The following is an 18,002-nucleotide window of genomic DNA, read 5'->3' as shown; positions in this document are numbered from 1 at the left end:
AAGCATACACTATGGCACCTCACCTTGAATTTATCGCGTCAATCCATCCATCACCAAGGCAAATAAAAACGGACTAAGAGTTGATTCTTGATGTAACCCCATCACAACTGGAAAGTGCTCTAAGTCCCCTCCTACTGTCCTTACCCTGGTTTTGGCACCCTCATACATATCCTTGATCACCCTAATGTACGCCACAAGTACACCTTTAGCCTCTAATCATCTCCATAGTATCTCTCGTGGAACTTTATCGTAAGTCTTTTCTAGGTCAATGAATACCATATGGAAGTCCCTCTTTCTCTCCCTATACTGCTCCACCAGTCTCCTCATAAGATGGATGGCTTCTGTAGTTGAGCATTCTGGCATAAATCTGAATTTGTTCTCTGAAATAGACATGCCTCTCCTCACCCTCATCTCCACCACTCTTTCCCACACTTTTATAGTATGGCTTAGAAGCTTGATACCTCAAATAGTTATTGCAATTCTGGATATCCTCCTTATTTTTGTATAGAGGGATCATTACGCTCACCTCCATTCTTCGGGCATCGTTGCTGTTTTAAAAATGACATTAAATAACCTAGTCATCCAATTCAAAAATATCGAGCTCGCGCTTTTCCAAAATTCCCACGAATCTCGTCAGGTCCGATCGCTCTTCCCCAGCGCATCTTACACACAACACCCTTAACCTCTTCGATCGTAATATTTCTGCAACACCCAAAATCGTGAAGCCTCCCTGTATGTTCCAAATCTCCCTAAACAATCTCTCTGTCCCCTTCTTCATTCAAGAGTTTATGGAAGTATGACTGTCATCTCTGTTTAATGAGGTTTCCATGCTCTTCCTTAATGCAATTCACTTGATCCACATTGCGTGCCCTTCTCTCCCACGCCCTGGCTAGCTGAACAATTTCCTATCTCAACCTTTCTCTTCTAGTTCAGCATAAAGGCGTTCAAAAGTTATCGTTTTTTCCATCAAAACCGCCGACTTCGCCTCCTACCTCGCTCTCTTATAAAGTTCCCTATTCGTCCACTTCTCCACCTCATCCTTACTTTCTATCAATTTTGTATACGCCATCTTCTTTGCTTCTACCTTCCCGCACTTCTCCATTCCACCACCAGTCCCCTCAATGCCGACTACGACTACCTGTCGAGACTCCCAACACTTCCCATGCTACAACCCTAATACAACTAGCCGACCTATCCCACATACTTATCACATCCCACATACTGTTTGCGATTTATAAACATGTTAAATTAATAATCAATTCAGTAAATTATGCATTTTTGGTTAATCGATGTACGGTCCTTAACAGAAGTGAATTTAAGATTTCTAGAACATGAGTGTACCACTAAAAAAAGGAGGAAAAAAATGTATGAAGTCAAATTGATTCGTAGTCCTCAGGTAAAAAAATTCAACCTTCAACTAAGTGCACCATTTAGCATTTGTATAGCATGAGTTTCAGAAGATAATATCATACCAATTTTAGAAATATATAAATAAAATATCAAGTTTTATGGAGAGACCATAGGCTCATATGCCCCAATAATTTAGGCAATAAATTCGCCACTGATCCTTAACATTTCAGTTATTGATTTAACCATTACAAAAAAATACTCCTCTAATTTATTTTCCTTTCCCCTTCTTTCCATTTATTAATATGCACTGTTTTCAACTTCCATACTAGCATGTGCTACCAAAAAAAAAAAACTAATTCAAAGCCAATAAATCAAATATTACAATTAATGGAATCACATGCTATTTCTCCTGGGGGGATAAAATGTTATTAATCTGTATTGTAAAATATTAAAACAGTAACAATAATTTTTGAAAAAATTAAAACAGAAACTGAAAATAGGAATAGTATTTGGAAAAATTATGTAAGAACAAAGATCGAGCCACTGAATGCACAGTGTGTTCTTAAGGAAACCATTCCCCTCAACGTACCCAAGGTTTTGCAATCTTTCCTCCCAGAATAGAACGATTTACTCACCAGAATAGCGGTACAACAAATTATGGTGACTGCGAACCACTCGAAAGCAGTATATCACACGAGATTTTAGAAAGTGCAGAAAAGAAAAAGAAGAAGATTGTTTATCAGAAAATTTTCGTTAGAACAATTCTGAGGATCAACAGAAATATATAGTTTGTTTGCAACTTTTCAGAAAAGGTGTCTGTTGGGAAAAAGGTCTTTTCAGAAAATGTACCTGTTGGGAAAAGGTTGCAACTTTAAGGTTTGCTAAATCTGAATCCGTAGCCGAGCCGAGCGAGCAACGATAACAGCACGAGGGGAGACCCTCTTCTTGACCCTTTAGCAACACAAAGGAGTGCTTCTACTTTTAAGTAGGAGATTTTTTCTTTCTACCACCTATGTGGGACAAATGCTTATTTCATAAAGCAAGAGGGAACAACTCATTTTTCCCTCCACTTCTTTTCCCTCCATTTTCCATTCAACCTATCAATTAAACCCAACATAAAAAAGTACTCATCGGTTATCAGTTTAAATGTGAGAGAATTAATAACCAAATCAATAAACCAATATAAAAAATATAAATCGTTATACCAAAAAATCAATATCAACTTCCCCTTTATCCCATGTTATGGAAATTTAAAAGAAAAGATAATTAAATGGCTAAAAGTATTCATGGAATTGCTCATTTAGTCTTGGTATACATGTTAGTAAAATGTGTTTTAGATACGTGGTCCAGGACGACTAGATATTTGTGATATTTTGGCATGAAACACTCTTTTATTTGACAGTTTTTGTGATGTTTTTGCATATACATTACATTAGGTTACTATTGGATGGGTGTTTGGAGGGACTACTTAACATTCATCCTTAATCAGAAGTTTCAGGTTTAAGTCCTGCTGGATATATACTTTTCGTTATATGAAGCGGTTTATCCCCAAATAGGGGACTTTCCCAATGCGGATAATGGACACCCAGGTGGAAACAAAAAAAATGTTTGGGTCATTTGCACAAATGCCCTTACTTTGAAATGGTCTTTAAATTTTTGAGCCTCAAAATCGTGGATAAGTTGATCTTTAATTTTTACTCTTTAGAATAACTTTATGGTTACTCCAAAACTTAACTTCAATTAGTTTTCATCATCCGGTAAAATGATACAATGTATACAAACAAATGTTTATAAAAATAGGACTGCAAGAAGAGAATAATAAAACATGAATTGAATCTTATATTGATCAATTAATGCACAACAACAAATTCTATCTTATTTCAATAACTTTGCTGACACAAGTGAATTATAGTATCATATAACAATTCATATTATATTAAAAAAATGATAGGAAGAAGAACGAAATCAAGGACTCTGAAGCGTGAAATTGAATTTTCTTACAACGATATTGCCCGTATATACATTTTTAGGAAAAGAAGAAGAAAAGCAATTTTCTTCATGATACCAACAAAGTCAATATATATTAGAAATTTTTTCAGGAGAATTCTTATATTTAGAAAAATTTAAAAATAACGCATATATATTTAACTTAAGACCTCGGGCTAAAAGAGATTTCTCATCCTTCCGTTAATTAATAAGAACTCTGAGAAGAATTTTTAATTAATTAACCACCTCAAAATAGGTTGAAAATTACAACAATTTCATGAAGTAACAAATAACCAAAAAAAAAAGTTGTTGATGATGATCAAAGCCTCAAGGACAAGTCAAGGTGGCCAAAATCCTCTTGAACACTCTCATGACCATTTTTCATAGAGTCATAACTCATCATAATCTCTCTTCTTCCATAGCTTATTAAATCATTATTTGTAACAAACCTAGCACCATGACCATGACCACCATGGCTCAGACCACTAGGGCTCAACGAGCCACCAGTCCGATTATTATTATTATTATTATTATTATTCGACCAACTTGAATGAGGCACGCGGAGGGATGAACTCAGCTCCCTACTCTTCTTAGCTAGGGTTCTTTCGAGTTTATGAGCATTCTGGTGTCCTCCTAGAGCCTGTGAACTATAGAACTTTCTTCTACAATAGTTGCACGAGAAAACACGTGGCTCTATCGGGCTTAAAGGGGACGATGATGACGACGACGATGATTGATCAAGTAAAAGATCATTTCTTGATAGGCTTAGGTTTAAGACCGTGTTTGGTTCATAACTCATAGCTAAAGATTTCAATAATAATAAGAAAACGACGACAATCAAGAAGTTGAAGAAGAAGAAGTAATAGTTAATAAGTTTTTTTTATATTTGTGAGTAGTGTAATTGGTGAGTTGAAGTTAGGTTTGTGGAAAGTGAAGGGGGGCCAAATGTATATATAGGGAAAATATTGAGTGTATCTGTGTGCGAAATAGAGAGAGAAATTAAAGGAGGGCATGTCGTGAATTATAAGAAGAGCTAAAGATTTATTTTTTTTATATATTCATAGTATAAAATTATTATTATGAATCTGTTAATAAAGATTACATATTTGGTCAAGAAGAAGAACCTTATATATATATATTATATTATAGACGTTCATTATTAATTTAGCCTATTAATCCTACAATATGCTTGTTTCAATAGTTTTCGTTCTTTAGACTTCTTTTTAGCTACATAATTGACTTGATAGGAAAATACTTTCAATAACTTAGAACAAACCTAAAATTTTAAGCAGATTAATTAGATAACCTCTTACGACATGTTGAGATGTATTACTCCATTCGTTTTAATTTATGTGATATCTTTCGAATTTCGCGATTCAAATATTTGTCTATCTTTGATAATAGTTTTTTCATATATTCTTTAAATATTTTAAATTGACAATCATTTTGACTTATACTACTATTTATGTAGTATCCGAATATATAAATTTTATTTTAAAAAAATTAAAGATTTCATATTCGAATTTACAGTTAAAATTAAATTAGTTGATTCTTCGAAAGTGAAAAATGTCATATTAATTGAGACCGAGGTAGTATTAATGATATATAGTGGAAAAAATACTAATCCCATATGGTGAACAATAAGTTTTTAATTAACCAAATAAAAAATTAAAATATTGAATAGGTGAAGAAAAGTGATGGATTTTTTTTATTAATTATAATTAGAATAAGAGAGAGACAAAATAACTGCAAAAATCAGTAAGGGAATCAAAGGGTTGTCACCTCCACTAAGGGCAGCATTCGACTCTCTTGTCGGTCCAATTAAATTTCCATGTTCTCTTAAACTTATAAAAAAAAAATTAAAGAAAATAAAAAACATATTTACCAAGATATAATGTTTGTAAAAATCAGTTTTTAATTCAATTAAATTTAAATTTGTTCCCGAAAATTTCACATTTGATAGAAAATCGTTCTCTAACAAATGACATAGGCATATTCATACTTAGAAAAACTCGACTTAAATCTCTTATTAAAAATATCACGCCTTTGTTTTTTTCTTTTATTTGTGAAACGAATAGGCTATCAAATCATGAGTCCAATCAAAACTTTGGTTCTAGCTAATTAGGTCCCAGTAATTATCACATATAGGACAAATAGGCTTCTAAGATCTTGCTAATTGATTTTCCCATTAAATAAATTAATTAGTGATTGAGATAAACTAGCTTGACTAGACAAATTCTGCAATAAAATAATTAATTGCATAATTTTATGTATGGTGTACAGGTGTATAATGAACTCATGTTGTACCATGTAGTCCTAAACATGTTTCATTTTCTATATGCTTCCTGCCCCTAATTTATAGTACCATATATAATATGTGTCGTGTAATAGTATATTATTTTAATTTGTAGCCCTAACAGGATCCTAGTATATTTTTAGGGGGTCTAGCTAGTTGTAATTTGACTAGGAACATGTTCATTAGCTTTTTAAAAGTTGAGTAATTTAGTTCAATGGAGTGGAGTCTTACTATATTAATGGATGTTGGATATAATTCCCAACAAAAACCTTAACTTTAACAACTTTTAAAAACCAAGATTTGCCTGCTAATTGGACAAAGTCATTAGAAATGTAGATCACGAATCACAATTCACAACAAAGATATATCTAAGTACATAGAAATAACAAAATCCAAAATTAATATCAAATGGATATTTTAATATACTTATATTAAAATATAAATATTAGTTCTCAAATTATTTTCTTAGAAAATGTTAAGTAATTAAGAACCTTATTAAATGAAGACTAAATATAAAAAAAAAATCTCTACTTTAAAAAATTTTGAACAATTTATTTATTTTGATTTATGAAAATAATTTGAAAAAATTTACTTAATATAGACAGAGCGAGTGAATAAGTAAAACGCAACACTGACAGGATCACTTGGGGATCATCAATTTTCTTGGCAGTATAACAAATAATTATATCATTTGATCATTCATTCATTTTAATGTCATTTGATGCCATTTATGAACTAACTAGAATTCAGAGCCAAAAAAGAGTAAGTTACAAACTTTAGTTCATTTCTGGGAAATGTTTGATGTGACTTATATAGAGTACGTTATTAACTCAATTACATTACTCTATTTATTATGGGTCCCTTCTATTATCTTGCATGTACGCCACCCAAGTGCTTCTCCTTTTTTTTTTTTATATCCCGGATATTCATATTGAAATATGATTAAGTTTGGATTCGTGTCAAAAAATTTTATATTAAAAAATAAAATACTTTTTAAGAAAGGCGATTTGAACTCGAGATCTTTAATTTTGAATGAATTAGTACTTACCAATTTACTACAACTTTTGTTGGTAAGTGTTTTCCCCTTACTTTGCAGTTCGCACCCCACTCCCACATTAAAACTCCTTTTTTTTTGGGTACTCTGTATCAATATTATTGAAGCCTCGATTAATTCGGATTTAGATCGTGCAACAGTCCAAAAGTCATTAAGGAGAAAATAAATTTTTATTTTTGATAATATTTACTCAAATTCAAAATTTCTACTTAAAGATAATAAAATTATATCAATCCTAATATACCTCAAAAATACTTATTGCTTTACTATTTACAAGAATCAATTGGATCCATTAAATATTAAGAAATGTCAGACCAGAAAAGTAATACTAGTATTATATTTCCATACAAGGAGAATTAAAACATCGTCGGTGCGGGCCAAACCTTGTTAAATCAAATCTTGTCTTCTTAATTTGATTTATGTGCTCGTTAATTCACCATCTTCCGCAAAAATTTTAGTTATAAAAGGAAATGGACTAATAATTCTTGGCCATACATTTAGCTAGCTAGGTAAATAGTGGATGTGAAGTCGAATCACATAAATTATCAAATTAATAAGTAGTCAAGATTGGCATTTGATCGAACCCACTAGCTGGGTATGAATATTAATGAAGATAAACTGAGCACAAAGCACATGGGGATGTGCCTTAAACTGTAGAAAAACAGGAAAATAATAAATCCCACTATTTGCTATAACAAAAAAGGGATGGGCTCTCCTGAAGTATTTCTTAATATATAGTTTGTGACACATAATTAATTAATCATAATAATATTGATCTTTATTCTTGCCTTGTCGCCTATCAATTCTGCTATCAACAGACACAACATAATCTCATAATTAATTAATATTTATTTACCACCTGTTTGGAACATATAGGCCTTGAGATTCCAAGCCAAATTAAACACATCAATTCTTTTCCATAATACAATATTATAAATGATAAATAAAATGTAGCTCGATTGACACTAAAAATAATAAGATTCCTCTCGCTAAATAGTCTACATAACCCATGGTTGACAAAACTGTTTTTAAGAATCCTCCACTAATTCCTTTTTAAATAGAATTAACGATACAAGTTATCAGTCGCTAATTTTTTTCGTACCACCAAGGGATCCTGGTTTTTATGTTCTAAATTGTTCCTTTGACTAATGGATTTGCACTTATAATTGAGTGTAACAACTAAAGATTCATGTGGTGTTGTGTCTCATAGTTAATAAGTAGTACTATTTATTGGCAAAGTGCACCATATATAACAAAATATAGCAGCATATGAATTTGACAAAATAATAAAAGAAAAAAATTTAAAAAAAGAAGAAGAAGAAGAGAGAGTCACATGAGAAAATGGCAGACTTTGGTAGAACAGTGAATTAATTGGAGGTAGTGTTTCTTTGCATACAGCATATTGGAATTCCTATGATCAAGGTGTAGTGGACATGTTTGTGATTTGTCGAATTTTTATTGCATCAAAATTCATGAACACATTATATATAGGTTATAAATTTGTGTGGCTCGTCATGGAGGCGAACCAACGAGAAGGACGGATAGATTTTTAGACCTTGTAAATTTTTGAAAAAGAAAATGAACATGATATTTTAAGCGAATTCTGCATTGAAATAAAAGCAGAAATAGAAAAGCTTTATAAGCCATAATATGTATTATCATTTTTATAGTAGGCGTGATTTAATTTTCGATTCGATTATGACCCAGTTCTAGCTAGAGACAAGTTTGTGAGATTTATTAGGCTAATTAAAGAGGATTATATAGTAAGGTGAAATATTAAGTTGTTGAAAAAATAATAAGTACTATATAACAATAATAATGAAAGTTAGGATGGAAGATATGAATCTTTTCGTCATAGGATTTTCAGTGGTTTTGATGTTGAAATCCAACTTTGTTTTATCTCCTTTATATATGCCATGAACATTGGCCTTCCTTTTGTAGTGTTCCTCTTTTGCCATGAATTTCAAGATAGGCCGTCCACTAAAATCTCACGTTTTCCAATCCATCCTAGTCACTATATTTACTTAATGATGTCTTCACTAACATGTCATCTCATGTGTACGTGTGCGTCTGAATCATTTTCATTATCAAAGCATGTTGATTTTTTTTTTAATAATGGATGACAGTGTGATCGATCAAATCAAATACCTCTGGCTTAGGGTTATATGTTAAATGGATGGGTTTGAGTGAATTTTTACGAGATAAATCAACCAAACTAACACTAATTTTTTTTTTAATTCTTTGTTATTTTCTTATAATTTATTTAACTATCTAATAAAATATTTGTATTCCTTTATTATGATTTGTATAATGTATCAAATAAAAAATAAATAGAATATTATTTTTGAGGAGAAACATACATTCAAATTATTAAGAAATAATTTTACATTATGTATATTATATTGGCCTATCTTACTCTTGAAAAGCCATTCCTTAATTAAAAAAACTACACGAAAGAGAAAAGGACCCACATTTTTGAAGGGTCGAAATGTCGTAATCCGATATCAACCCACTAAAATGGATCGGATCGTGGTGAAATGGTTAGAATCCATTCATTCTTAACTAGAGATTTTGAATTTGAGTTTCTAAAAATAAAGAGGGTGTGAGGGGAGGAGGCTCCTGTTAGAAGATCCCATAAATCTGAATTTAATCAAACATCAATGCAGATGAATATTGAGAACACTAAGTGAGAAAAAAAACTTTTATATATATATAAACACCCTCTCCAATAACAAGACATTAGAGATGGGCCAAACCCTAAACACTATATCCAAATTCTAACAGCCGGTCATTATCCATGCATACATATAAAAGATGTTAGGGGAGGAAGCAGCACAACTAAAGTTTGAAATGATAATAAATAATGAAAATAAATTGGACACGAGAATTTTACGTGGAAATCCCTCAAACAGATAGAGGGAAAAAATCACGGGGTAGAAAGATTTTACTATGATAATATTGGATACACTGCTCTCAAATACAAGAAGAAAACAACAATAAACACTTTTCTCTTGTAAAATGAATAACTCACTAAAGAGGACATTCAAGACTACAATATTTATCTTGGTGTATAACTCTCTTTGTGTTCTTACTCTTTTGAATTATATTTTTGTGGGATGATCTAAATGAGGGCAAGAAGCCCTCTATTTATAGGAAACTGGGAACATGAAAATACGCATTTTTTGTGTAAAATACGTATTTTCTTGTCAAAGGCTGCTAAAGAAGGCAACAACGCATAAAATACACGTTTTCTTCTTGGATGGTGCATGTGCACCTCCCTTTTTGACTTTCTTTCATTCTCCCACTTAAAGATTTAATTGAGAATCAATTAAGTCTTCACACCATCCTTTCTACCCAATTACTGCAATGTTACGTTCCTGTTAGGCCAATAGAAGATCGACACCATATAAACTTGTTACTGTTGATCGGCTTAGTAAACATATCTGCTAGGTTGTCATTAGTATGAATTTTCTGAATATCCATACTGCCTTCTTCCACCTTCTCATGAACAAAGTGATACTGAACTCGTATGTGTTTTGTCCTTGAATGAAATATCAGATTCTTTGCAAGATGCAAAGCACTCTAACTGTCACAAAATAGAGCAACGTTCTCTTGTTTGTGCCTGAGCTCATCCAGTAACATCTGCATCCATATTGCCTTTTTGCTAGCTTGTGTAGCCGCTACATATTCTGCTTCCGTCGTAGATGTAGCTACGATAGACTGTAGTTTTGAAACCCAGCTTACAGCTCCTCTAGCAAGAGTGAACACATAACCTGTGATGAACTTGCTTTTATCAAGATCACCTGCATAATCTGAATCAACACAACATTTAACAGTAAAGTCTGATCATCTATAACACATTGCAACATTTGAGGTACCCTTGATATATCTTAGGATCCTCTTAACAGTATTCAAATATTCTCTATCAGGATTAGTCATGTATCGACTAATCACTCGCACTGCTTGTGCAATGTCAGGTCTTGTACATATCATGGTGAACATTAAACTTCCCACTACTGATGCATACGGTACTCGATATATCTTTATCCTCTCTGCTTCATTGCTAGGACTCATACTTGAGGATAACTTGAAATTAATAGGAAGTGGGGTAGAAATTGACTTATAGTCTTGCATCTTGAAGCGTCGCAAGATTTTCTTCAAGTACTTCTCTTGAGAAAGCCAAATCTTCTTATTATTTCTATTTCGTTGAATTTGCATTCCTAGAATCTTGTTTGCTTGTCCCAAGTCCTTCATTTCAAACTCCCTAGCGAACTGTGCCTTTAAATTTGTGAGTCGATCTTTGTTGGGGCCTGCTACCAACATGTCATCAACATAAAATAGCAAAATAATAAAATCGTCATCACCAAATCTCTTGTAATAAATACAAGGATCTGAATTATGTTTGTTGTATCCAAGGCTTATAATGAAGGAATCAAATCTCTTATACTAACATCTCAGTGCCTGTTTGAGACCGTATAGAGATTTTTTCAACTTGCAAACCAAGTTCTCTTTTCCCTGTTCTTCAAAACCTTCTGGTTGCAGCATGTAAATTTCTTCTTCAAGCTCTCCATGAAGAAATGCAGTTTTGACATCTAAATGCTTCAAGTACAAGTCAAATGCAGCACACGTTACCAAGACTATTCGAATTATTATGAGTCGAACCACCAAAGAAAATATCTCATTGAAGTCTATACTTTCTTTCTGATCGAATCATTTTACTATCAATCTTGCACGATACTTCTCCACTTGATCATTATCATTGCGTTTGATCTTGTAGATCCATTTATTTTTAATGGTCTTTCTTTCTTGTGGTAATTGAACAAGATCCAATATTTTATTTTTATGAAGAGCTTCAATTTCTTCTCGCATTGCTTCCATCCAAAAAGATGATTCTTTGACTTTCATAGCCTCGTAAAAAGTTGAAGGCTCTCCATCCTCTGTTAATAGTCAATATGCAACATTGTCCTCCATAGAATAATTTGAATGCCAAGTTGTTTCTCTTATTTCCCTAGTTGACCATCAAACTTATGGAGTTTCGATCTCAGCTTGCTCTTGTTCTTCGTGCTTTGGTGCTGCTTTAGAAGAAACTAGAACTTCTTCTATTTCTTCAATTTCAACTGTAGTAGTCTCTGATTTTTTTTGAAGTGCTACCTTCTTTTGCTTGTATTTTATTTTCAACAAATACAATATCTCTACTGATTATCACCTTGTGGGTAGTGGGATCCCAGAAGCGATACCCCTTGACTCCATCAGCATACTCTAAGAAAATGCATTCCCTAGATTTCGAATCCAACTTCTATTTTTCTTGAGTGTTGTACATAAAATAAGTAGGACTTCCGAATATATGTAAACAAGAATAATTAGTTGGTTTTCCTGTTCACATCTCCATTGGCGTTTTTCAGATCAATTGCGGTTGATGGTGACTGATTGATCACATAACATGTGGTTTTGATTGCTTCTGCCAGAATGATTTTTTCAATCTTGCAGTTTCCAACATAGCTCTTGTCCGTTTCAATAAGGTTTTGTTTATCCGCTCTGCTACTCCATTTTGCTGTGGAGTATATGCCACTGTGTACTGCCTTTTAATACCTTCTTATTTACAGAAGTTATCAAATTCATCACCAGTATATTTTTCTCTGTTATCTGTCCTCAAATACTTGATCTTTTTCTTAGATTCAAGTTCCACCCGCATTTTGAACTCTTTGAAAATTGCAAAAACATCTTCCTTTCTCCTGATTGAACACACTCAACTTCTCCTAGAGTAATTATCGATAAATGACATGGAATATTTCGCTCCTCCTAGGAACTTCACATGTGTTTACTAGACATCATAGTGGATCAGATCTAATATTTCCTTATTTTTAGCAGAGGAACTGCTAAACTTCAGTCTATGTTGCTTACTGGTAACACAATGCTCGCAAAATGGTAGTGAAACCTTTCTGAGCCTCAGAAGAAACTTCTGCTCAGCAAGAATCTTCAAACCTCATTCCGACATATGGCCAAGTTTATGATGCCACATCATTGTTGATTCTTCAAATAAACTTGCTGACGTGGTTGATGCTTCTCCTTCTTGATGCGTTTCAACTTTAAACACATAGATTTGCAGCAAGTTTTTTCGCTTTCATCACTACAAGCGCTCATTTTGATATTTTCATGATTCCACTATGAGTCTTATATGAACATCCATTATCATCTAATTATTTCAAAGAAAATAGATTCTTTCTCAAGTCTTTTACATGTCATACCTCCTAGATGGTGCGTACCGTGCCATCATACATCTTTATTTTGATGGACCCAATACCAATAACATCCAAAGCATGATCGTCTCCATGAACACAAATCCTCTTGAGATAAGTTTATATTGATGGAAATATTCTCTCCAGAAAGTCATGTGCCATGTTGCTCTATTGTCCACGATCCAGACATTAGTGAAACGTTTTCTGCCTTCTTTATTTGATATTGCTTCACTATATAAAATATCACCATCATCCGAGGTAATTGCGACATTTCCTTGAGCATTTGATGACTCAGGGTGTTCACTCTTCTTCTTGAACCAACAATCTTTCTTGATGTGCCATTTCTTGCCATAGTTGTGACACTTGATATTCTTCTTACTTCTTGATTTAGATCTACCATGATTGTGACTTCCATTGGGGCCACGTTTCGTTGGTCTTTCTCTCACCATAGTCAAAGCTTCAGCTTGCTGCGAACCTGCTTGTCTGTCTTCTTTATTTTTGCATCGATTTTCTTCTTCTAAGACAGCGGTTGCAGCTTCATCAAAAACTAGACTGTCTGTATTGTTCGCCAGGTTAATGATGAGTTGATCATACGAGTCAGGTAGACTTTGAAGTAGAAGCTCCGCACGTTCAGTCCCCTCCATTTTGCAGCCCATTGTTGTAAGTTGTGAAAATAGAGTATTCAAAGTATTGATGTATTCAATAACTGACATGGACTCTGTCATTCGAAGAGTATACAATCTTCTTTTTAAGAAGATTTTATTATGCAAAAATTTGGCCTCATACAATCCCGTAAGAGTATCCCATATTTCATTCGCTGTCCGTTTTTAAGCCATACTAGACAACACTTGATCATCTAGTGTCAAGTGTAGATCAACAACTGCGTTGCTGTCTATGTCGTTCCACTTGATGTCATTAGTAAAGTCTGTGGGTCTATCTTCAATTGCAGCTAAGCAATTGTCTTTTCTTAATATCGCTCTTATTTTTAATTTTCACAATGAGAAATTAGTCTTATTGAATTTCTCAACGTCAAACTTTGTTGTACTCGACATTGTTATTTGCTTCACACCCTTGTAGATTATTTTTGAATATTTTTGCGAACAATCGTGACAAACTGTACCGTCACCAAAATTTACTATTCACATAAATAGTACTTTTCACCAAATTTTACTATTCACAAAAAATTAGTATTCACAGATAGTACCTTCGCGTAAAACAAACAAAATAACCGAGGGCTCTGATTCCACTGTTAGGGGGAGGAAGCACCATAACTAAAGTTTGAAATGATAATAAATAATGAAAATAAATTGGACACGAGAATTTTAAGTGGAAATCCCTCAAACAGATAGAGGAGAAAAACCACGGGGTAGAAGGACTTTACTATGATAATATGAGAGTACACTGCTCTCAAATATAAGGAGAAAACAACAATAAACACTTCTCTCTTGTAAAAGAAATAACTCACTAAAGAGGACACTCAAAACTACAATATTTATCTTGGTTTATAACTCTCTTTGTGTTCTTACTTTTTTTGATTGTATTTTTGTGGAATGATCTAAATGAGGGCAAAAAACCCTTTATTTATAGAAAACTGAAAACGTGTAAAATACACATTTTCGTATAAAATACACATTTTCTTGTCAAAAATTGATAAAAAAGGCAATAACGCGTAAAATACGCATTTTTTTTGAACGGTCATGTGCACCTCCTTTTTTGATTTTTTTGCAAAAGAAATGTCTTAACAAGTACAATCTTTTCATTGCACCATCTATTAAGGGACAAGGGAAATTGGAAAAGCAAAAAGAAAGTTTATGAAAAAATGGAAATAGAGAAAAATACACAAAAAAATGTTTCAAAAGTCATATAAATGTTTGTTATATCATATTTATTTAAGATTGTGACTATTAAAATTCATTTTAAAATCACAAAATGTTATGCTATGTTTAAAATTATATATATCAATTTTTTTTATTTACTTAAATTTCCTATCAAATTAAACTACACATATTCAAACAATCTTCAAAAGAATCTTGGAAGACATAGTTTCTTTAAAACTACTCCACCTTCAAGTTTCAACTCATTTGATAGTCACTAAGCTTTGATAGATATATAGATAAATAATGGAAGTTTTTTTTGTTTGTTTGTTAAATAATTGAAGTACTAATGAGAATAAACGCAAAATAATTGATCATCTGATTCAGTTGGTGTTTCTCTATTTATATTGATCGATAGCTAATACTCACTTCTTACAAAGACGGATCCAAAATTTAAAATTTACGAATTTAATCAGATCTTTAACATTAAATTTATTATAATGTTATAATTATGAATTTATATATACTATTTACTGCATTTTTAATAAATTCGTACAAATAAATTTTATGGTTCATATCATAAAAAAAGTATTAGGTTAAAATAAACTCGATACCTAAGCTACTTCCGCCCCTGGTTTTCTTAGCTAATGACCATTTTTTTCTGATACGTCTTGTCAAATTACTAACATTTTCTAATTTTTGTGTATAATTATTGTACTATATGTTTTGGTTTTGGTACGTTAGTAGTTCTGACAATATTTAATTTTGTACAAATTAAAGTCAGTGTCATTTAGTCTTATATGATTGTACCCAACTAATTACACTCACATGAGATGACTCTCCAATATTAGCTCTTCATTTTTTGTAACTTGCCAAAATATATATCAGCACCTAATTATGGTCATCTGTAAATTAAATGAATTACCCTAGCTAGCTAGCTGATGAAAGAAGATTTAATATTTAATATATCAAATTCTAATTATTATTTTTTCCCATCGAGTCTTCGGAGCCTGCATTGATGCCCCGATTAATTTCGAATCACGCACTGCATGCCCAAATTCTAATTATTATTTTTTCCCATCGAGTCTTCGGAGCCCGCATTGATGCTCCGATTAATTTCGAATCACGCACTGCATGCTCATTTGGGGTTGACTCTCCCAACAAAATTTTCTCTATACTTAGGATTCAAATCCAAGATCTCTGGTTAAGGGTGAAACAATCTTATTACTGCACCACAACCTATGCTGGTAAAATTCTGGCATTCATAGGCCTATTAAAATTAAATTAGGGAGGTCATTATGTGACCTTCATAAAGTTAAGAGGGTAATGTGTCAAATTGTAAAGAATAATGGGGTGAGGTATTATTTTTGGAAATGGAATGTTTGTATCCCAATCAATATGCCGTTTAAGACGAAACATTTTGTAATTATTAGCGTTACGCAACTGGTTTAAGTTAAAAGACAGATTAAACAACTTGAACTAAAACACACCTATTATTAGCATTTCAATTCCAATTAAACTTCAATTACGCAGAAACCGTCGGTCGTTTCATTAACTAGCTAGATCAAGATTATAATCTCGAGATAAATTATGAAATTATTTTATTTTATTTTTTAGAAAATTTTTAATTTCGAAAATAACAATTATGTAATTGCGCATTATGCACTTATTTTCCCAGTATCTGGAAAGGTAACACAAACACTACGAGTGCGCTAGCTCCTAAATGGACCTATATTGTAATTTTTTATTAAAACATTAGTAAATGGTTGCTTATAGTTAAGAGTGTCAAAGGAGCAGATTGAGTTAAAATTGAACAGATCAAAATAATTAAGATGAAGTAATAATTTATGGCGCTTAAATTGAAATAAGATGAGTTAAAAGATTTATGGAGGGTCATAACTTCTATCAAATTTAATTTTCTTATTCCTTTGGTATAATTTATTTCACCAAATTTCAAACCGTGTCCTAGTTGTCGATTATCACAAATAATAATAATAATTATACTCACACAAATTTCATTCATATTATTAAAATTTCTTATATATCATGTAACAACTCCGAAATTCAGATTATATCGATAGTAATATCTATGAAAAATAAAACAACAGTAATAGAAGTATAATATGCAAAAGCCAGTAAAATAGAACAGAATCAAAGAAGGTGATGAAGGAATATAACAATTCGTAAAACGTCTTCTATCTAACCCCAACTCCTATTTAATCAATTGTATTCGTGAGAGAATAGGAATGTATCAGCGAGAGGGGAGTGATGTATCTGATAGGAAAATTTTAATTTTTTTTTTAATTGATAAAGAATTTTAAAAATTATGATAAAAAGACATACGTATCTAAAGTATTTATTCACTGGTAGAATATAGCCTATCGAACATAATCCTCATAGTCACATATAATTAAATTATATCTAAATATAAAATAATATTATTTTTTGATCGAACTAATAGGAAATGATATTTACTCTTTGGGATACATATTATTTGATTTTAAAGTAACAAGAACTTTCTCTCCTGCGACTTCATCTTTCATCCTGCATCATACTATTACTAGGCTTGAGTAATTAAACGGACGGGTCATTAAAACAAATTTTAGCGAATTATTTTTATATAGTAATTTTGTCACAACTACTATTAATGATAAAAAGAAGGGACTTACGACACAACATCGTGATGTTGGTGTGCGTTTTCTGATCCCACTAATCTGAATCCAAGTTGGAAAGTCATTCCACTTTGGAGGTATAGCGCTTCATCCAGAGGAGAGATTTCATTTAAAGAGATCGAACTCGAAATCTTTTACTAACGATGAAGAAACACTACATCAAAAATGATCTTTAGTGATAATTAATTAATGACAATAGCTCAATTGCCATTAAAAATGTCTTTTTAGAGGCAATTAACACTCTTTGTAAATGTCGCTAAAGACTATAGCGACATTGACTCTAATGACAATTAATTAATGCCGGTAAAAATTTTAGCACTCTTTGTTAATGTGCATATTTATTCTCACTAAAAGTTATTTTTATTGTAGTGAAATATATACTTATCATTCCATCATAATTATTTATGCTCTTTTCCAAATTTATTGTACAAGGTAAGTTACAAAAGAGAAATATATACATCAAAGCCCACTAGTGATTGGGCTTCCATGACCTAGTGGAAGCATCAACGTAATTGTTACGTACTTTATAAGACATTGAGAAAATGATAGGACACAAGTTATATTACATCAAAAATAATTGAGAGGGGTCAGAAT

At 32.2% G+C, this 18,002-nt stretch overlaps 1 protein-coding gene across 1 annotated transcript; it reads right to left on the bottom strand.

Moving 5' to 3' along the window:
• Positions 1-3,489: 3,489 nt before the first annotated feature.
• On the bottom strand, positions 3,490-4,286 carry LOC129893166 (zinc finger protein 2). Its single transcript, XM_055968660.1, has one exon. It carries the CDS (start codon positions 4,133-4,135, stop codon positions 3,656-3,658), a length of 480 nt encoding a protein of 159 aa, XP_055824635.1. The 5' UTR covers positions 4,136-4,286; the 3' UTR covers positions 3,490-3,655.
• Positions 4,287-18,002: the final 13,716 nt, after the last annotated feature.

This window comes from Solanum dulcamara, chromosome 6, assembly GCF_947179165.1.
Source record: "Solanum dulcamara chromosome 6, daSolDulc1.2, whole genome shotgun sequence".
Lineage (NCBI taxonomy): Eukaryota > Viridiplantae > Streptophyta > Magnoliopsida > Solanales > Solanaceae > Solanum > Solanum dulcamara.
This window is presented reverse-complemented; position numbering and strand designations above follow the sequence as displayed.

Bases quoted from the DNA above. Each gene is read 5' to 3' on its own strand.
- LOC129893166 (XM_055968660.1), bottom strand. From the start codon at position 4,135: ATGAGTTATGAACCAAACACGGTCTTAAACCTAAGCCTATCAAGAAAT.